This window comes from Lipotes vexillifer, unplaced genomic scaffold (genome assembly GCF_000442215.2).
Source record: "Lipotes vexillifer unplaced genomic scaffold, Lipotes_vexillifer_v1.1 scaffold1145, whole genome shotgun sequence".
Taxonomy (NCBI): Eukaryota; Metazoa; Chordata; class Mammalia; order Artiodactyla; family Lipotidae; genus Lipotes; species Lipotes vexillifer.
In genome coordinates, this window is record NW_006778097.1 from 132,057 (window position 1) to 138,166 (window position 6,110).

A 6,110-nucleotide genomic window follows, 5' to 3' on the forward strand; every position below is an offset into this window, starting at 1 on the left:
GTCCCCCCAAGAAGGAGGAGGTTCTAAGGCACTGACACAGGGACCCAGGGACTCATCGCCCTCGGTGCAGCCTGCTGCCCCCTGCACAGCCTGGCCGGGCTGGCGGGGGAGACGCCCACTTCCCCGTGGCGCTGAGTTTTCTTTAGGAAGAGTCCACGTGTGAGGGGTGAGGGTGCAGTCAGGGGCAGGTCCTGGCCCCGTGGCGCCTCACTAGCTGCCGGGCCGAGGCTGCCTGAGCACTGAGTACACGTCATCCACACGGCTGAGCTGCTCGAAGAAGGGCAGGAGGTCGTGGAGCTCCGTGTCACTCATGTTGTCAAACCACGAGGCCACCGGTACCTGAGCAGATGGGTGTAGGGCAGTGAGGGGGGCAGGCGGCCCTGAGCACAGAATGTCCAGATCAATCCTGAGCACCCACTGCTCGATGGGCCACCTCCTAGAAGCCCCTTACCCACAGTCTTCAAACATTCTGACGGCAGCCCCAGTGAGTCACAATTACACACAGGTCTGAGCAGAGGTTCTACGGAACCATACTTAACCTTACCGTGTGCTAAGCACTCTGATATTTTCAGTTCTATTTCATTTTTTTAAAAAATCCCAACTAAGACCCACTAAATTATTTCCGTGTTCCACTAACAGCTCACAACTGGCGGTATGAAAAATGGAAACTGCTCCAGTGTCCAGCAGGGACCCGAGCCCATGGCAGGTGCCCTGTATCTGCAGGCAGAATGGGCTGAGTGACTAACACAGAACGGGGAGCAGCAATGGGTGGACCAGGCGGGTGGGCAGCAGGCATGGGTCACTGAGGAAAGAGGGAGGAATGGGAGCGCACCAGACCCCAGCAGGGGCCCCCATCCCCACCCTGCCCAGCACTCACGGCGTTATCTGGATGGAAGACATAGGAGGCGGGCGAGTTGTCCAGGATGAGCACCCGCCGAAGGTCTCGGCCCAGCCGGCTCAGGTCCTTCACGTAGTTCCCCCGGTGGAAGACGCATGATTCACGAAACAGCCGCGCCCGGAAGGCCCCCCACTTGTCCAGCAGGTCAGCTACTGGGTCTGCGTACTGCGGGGCAGGAGGTGGGTCATCCAGGGCCAAGGGCGACCCGGAGGTCACTGCCCAGAGGTCGTGCGCTGGAGGCGGATAGGAAGCAGAGATGCCCCAGGAGGCCTTCGGAGGGTGGAAGGCTCACCTTGGCAAGGCTGGCGGTGAACAGCACGCATTCGAAGAGCTCACCCATCCGTTGCAGGAACTCGTCGACGTGGGGCCGCTTCAGCACATAGACCTGGGGGGTGGGCCAGTGAGGGGACTGCTGGCCAACAGGCCTGGGCGGGGCGGGGCTGCCAGGGGGCTGGGAGGGAGTGGGTGGAGGAGGCACAGGAGGGAGGCTGGTCCCATGGCCTGCGGGCTCCACTCAGGGCTCCACTCAGCCAGCCGGTGCAACCACCACTGGGGAAGACACCCACCCATCCAGAAGAGAATCAAAATGAACCTCCAACTCCTGGTTTTGGACCCTGCCTCAAAGGGAATCACTAATTCCCAGCCCCTTCCTCCACCATGGCCTCAACCAGATGTAGGGGCCTGGGGGCAACCCCCTCACCCCAGAGCTGCAGAGCACCGGCCCCCGAGCCAAGTAATGGAGAACAGGCTGGACAGCACACAACCTATCCTGAATTACTTGAACTGGGTCCCGGGCAGGGTGGGGCGAGGGGGCACCGAAGAGGACCCCGACTCCCTGCAGGCCTTGGAGTCGGGCCAAGTCCCTGAGGGTCCGTGTGACCTTAGGCAAGTCTCACACCCTCTCTGGGCCTCTGACATTCCACATCTATCAGAGTCCCATCTGGGACTCTCAGAATTGGTGGGAAGAGCCTGGGGTCTGGAAGACAGATGCCAAGCCTACCACCTCCCCCCACACCCGGCCCCTCACCTGGTGGACCACCCCATCAATCTCCACAGGGATGATGAAGTCGGCATTGTTCACTGGCTGTGAGGGGGGAAAAGAGCTGCTGGAGCTGGGGCGACGCCCGCCGAGACCGCCTCCCAGGCCAGGGTGGACTCCCTTAGAGACCCGGGGCTGAGGGCTGCTGGGCAGGGCCCACCTTGAAGGAGCTGTGCACCAGGGTCTCGTCCAGGTCGATGACTACGCAGATCTTGTCCGAGTCCTGGGCCTTGGCTTCGGGGAGCAGGTACTGGACTGGGGTCTGCTGTGGGGATGGGCGGGGCTGGCTGCGGGCACCTCTCTCAAGCCCCCGTCATTTCTCCTCCACATGTCTTCCCTCCCCCAGCCCTCTACCTGGCGAGCCACAAGGACAGTGGGAGAGACCAACCCCTTCCCAGCCTTGCCCCTGCCAACTCTGGAGCCTGGGATAGGCCGCCTGGCTCTCTGGGCTTCATTTCCTGACCTGGGAAACCAAGGCAGAGGAAAGCTTCCACTTCTGAAGGGGAAATTCAGAATTCCCGTGGTTGGGGGACCCTCCCCTGGGAGGCAGTCTTGGGGCATTCAGGGCTGGGAAGGCTTGGGAGGGTGGAGGGCTTGGTGGGGGGACAGGGGGGCTCCACCCTCCTTCCAGGGCCTTCGAGCAGGTCATGAAGAGCCCCCTCCCCCTAAACCCCCTGAGGGCTGAGCCCAGGTGCCCCTGCAGCGCCCTCCTGGCCATCACACACCTTGGGGACAGCACCGTTCTCCTCCACGAGCAGGGGCGCCCCACTGTGGGCAGGCAGGGCCTCCCCATCATCCCGGCAGACGCAGCAGAAAAGTGAGTGGAGGAAGCCCCGACTCCGGGGCTTTTGAGAAGCCGCAGACTTCTGGTCACCTGAAGCAGGGAGGCCCAAGGTGGGGGCAGGCACAGCGACTGGCCCGCAGAGGTGGGCACGTGTGCCCAGGCGCAAACCCCTGGGCTCAGAGGGTCTGGCCGTGCTGCCTTCATTGAGGGAGACACACGAAGGTGGCATCCGGACAGTCTTGGCTCCAGGCCACCCCTCCACTCCCCACAAGTCCTTCTAGTGTGGGTACAAAGTTACCCACATTAGGGAGTGGGCTGGCTGGAGGCGGGGACTGAAGGTGTTTTCTCTTCCTAACAGCCTCCTTCGCTGCTGGGGGATCAGCCCACTGGGGGCACCTCCTGACACACCCTGTACCTGAGCAGCCCCTATTCAGTAGGGCCCCAGTCAGAGAGGGTTGAGGCCTGGGGCCCTGGGGCCCACTCCTGCTGTCCTTCCCCTTCTTCCATCCTCTCCGCCTCCAGAGGTCCAAAGTTCTCCCTGAGGCTGGGCCCAGAGACAGGGGGTGGGGGCCTGGGGCCAGTGTCCTGCCGCCATCTGCTGGCCCCTCCTCCTCCGCCCCCGCCTGGACCTCCAACTTAGGTCCCGCTGATAGACGGCCCGCCCTCCAACATCCCCTCCACCAGGCCCCGGGCAGAGCTAGGCCCAGGCCACAGGTGCGAAGACCTGGAGGGACTTCCTAGCCTCTTAACTCAACACCGGGACAGGGAAAGGCAGACCCCCTGCCCAGACCCGTCAAGCCCCGGGGTGCCCCGCCGAGGCCGGGGGCATCTCGGGTCGGTGCGTGTGCGCACAGACCCGGTCCGACGCGGGTCTCCCCGCGGGCGCGCTGGCGATCCTTAAAAGCGGTTGTCCCTCTCTGCGTCTCCGAGAGGCTCGGCGCCTCCACGACTGACGCGAAAGTTTGTGAAGAACGTGGCTGTGTGGTAGCGGGAGATCCTTCCAACCCTCCCCAGCCCGCTGTCACCTCTGCGCCCCCTCCCTCGACCCGTCCAGACCGCGGCCCAGAGGGGGCGGAGTCTCAGCTGGTGGCCTGAAGGCGCCCTCTTCAACTCCCCATCTCCCAGCCCCACTGGCGCCAATGAGGGGGAGGGGGCGACTCTAGGGCATCGCGCACAGCCAGTCCGGGAAGCCCGGAGGGCGCCCCTTCTCTACCCCTGCCTCAGTTTCCCCACCTCGAGCAGACAGGAGCGCCCAAAAGGGGGCAGGCCCCGCCCCGCGTCTCTGAGCCTCTGCGAGTTCAAACTCTCAACCAGCTCCCCCTCCGGTTGGAAGCTTCGGGCCCCGCCAAGTCGGGAGCCTGGGGCGGCAGCGGCGGCTGCTCCGGGGAGGGGCGCAGCCCCCTCCTCCTCCCCACATGACGGCCGAGCTGTCCATGGGGCCGGGCGCGCTCCGCTCCGGCCGGACTCTGGCCCGGGCGCCCGGCCTCCCCCCCGGCTCGGGCCGGAATCGGGGCGCGGGGGGGAGGGGGGGGGTGGGAGGGAGGGATCCCCGCGAGCTTCGGAGGGGAGGGGAGCCAGGTTCTAAGGGGGAGGGGGAGGGAGGGGGCGCGGAGGAAACTTTGTTACAACATGGAGTTTCCTCCCCGCGAGGCGGATGCAAACATGGAACCCGGGCGCCGTTTCAAGGCTCCCCCTTAAAAGGGCAACGGTTTCTGCGTGACCTGGACTTGGCCGGGGCTTTCATCACTTCTGGGGCCGGCGCGGCTTGGCGGGCTAGGAGGCGGGCCCGGCCGGGTTCCTGCCGCACTCCAGGGGGCGTCGCCTCCCTTCCTGCCGCCCGCCCTCCTGCGGGGCCGAGCCTCTGCGGCTGCGTGGCAGGGCCGGCACCCGGCCCATCGTTCTCCGGCGCTGCGCAGCCAGGGGACAGGGCCCGCCCGGAGCGCCCACGCCCGGGAGTGCCCCGAGGGCGGCGCGGCTCCACCTCTGCACATTCCGAGGGTCGGGGGCTGGCAGCTTCTCGGTTTTCTCATCTGGGAAATGGGGTAACACCGTCTAGTCTGTAAAATGGGTCTCTCCGGCGGTCTAGGGGCCATCTCGCAGGGAAGGCGTGAGCGTGCAAAAACTCTTTGCTACCTTCAAACGTCTGTGCAGATCCACACAGTTAGGCTCTTAACCGGACCATGACTGTCACCACCTACCGCAGTCTCGGGCCCCTTCCCCTAAACCCGGAGTTTTAGGGCGTGGAAATTCCAGCTGTCGGCCCCGGGATGCCCCCTGCCGACCAATCCCAACCGCCTCACCTGGCGCCCGGCCACGTCCACTCCAGCCACCTGGCTTTCTCGCCAGAAGCCAAGCGCATCCACACCTCAGGGCCTTTGTACATGCTGTTCTCTCGGCCTGGAATGCGCTTCCTTCGACTTCTCACAGCCAAATCCCACCGACCTCGAAGAAATGACACCCCCTCCAAGAGGTTTTTCTAGGCCCTTCCTCTACTCCCTACGCCGGCCACGATGTGACTGTTGGGCAGGGGGGAAAATCAAGCGGCGGCTACACGCAGTGGGGCCCCCATCCCTGCGGGCTCAATGCCCACCGTGGGGACCACACCGTCAACTGGAGGACCTTGAACACCCGCTCCACCTGGGTCTGTGCAGACACACCGGCGGGCGCGGGGCCCGTGTTTCCACGCAGATTCTTCACGAGGGAAACTCCCGTGTGGTGCGCGGTGAGGTTTGCGGGTGTTTTTTTTTTTTTTTCCTGTTTATTAAGCTCCTTCCATTTGCCGTTACTATTTTGTGTTCACGTTTTAAAAATATTCATAATGCCAAGCCTTGACAAACACGCCTCAGTATTTCCTTCCCCCGCCGGGCAGGGCGGGGCGGGGCGGGCGCGTCCAGTCCCGTCCGGCCGCTGGGTGCTTACGCGGCGCACGTCCTCCAGGCCGGGCGGAGGGGGGAGCCGGGGAGCGAGAGGCCCCGCGAGAGGAGCGGCGCTCGCCCGAAGGCGCGCCAGCTTCGGGGCTGGGCAGCTGGGCGGGGATGAGGTGGTCAGAGGCTGTGACTCCTGGGGACTCCACGACCCCCCTTCTGCTATTGGGTTAGCCAAAAAGTTTGTTCGGGTTTTTCCGGAACATCTTAGTACTCCGCCGGCCGGCTGCCATCATTGCATTTAATCACCAACTTGCGGCGAGCGCTTAGTCGGGGTCCCGCTTTGGCTGCGCCTCTCATCTCATTTGCTTCTCAAAACAATCCGTTTTTTAACCCATTTTACAGATAAAGAAACTGAGTCCCGACGAGCTAGCGACTCGACCCGCCCTCCGGCGGGGTCAGAGGTTGGATTCCGGTCGCCGTGCCGAGCCCCCTCCCCTTCGGTACGGCTCCGGGGCGGGGCCT

The 6,110-nt window shown here is 64.2% G+C and overlaps 1 protein-coding gene across 1 annotated transcript; it reads right to left on the minus strand.

The window, feature by feature from the left end:
- Positions 1-210: 210 nt before the first annotated feature.
- On the minus strand, positions 211-2,733 carry CTDSP1 (CTD small phosphatase 1). Its single transcript, XM_007451417.1, has 6 exons — positions 2,677-2,733; positions 2,098-2,220; positions 1,926-1,982; positions 1,191-1,283; positions 878-1,063; positions 211-339 (listed from the first exon to the last, which is right to left on the minus strand). The coding sequence occupies exons 1-6, from the start codon at positions 2,731-2,733 to the stop codon at positions 211-213; spliced, it is 645 nt and encodes a 214-aa protein (XP_007451479.1).
- Between the last annotated feature and the right edge of the window lie 3,377 nt (positions 2,734-6,110).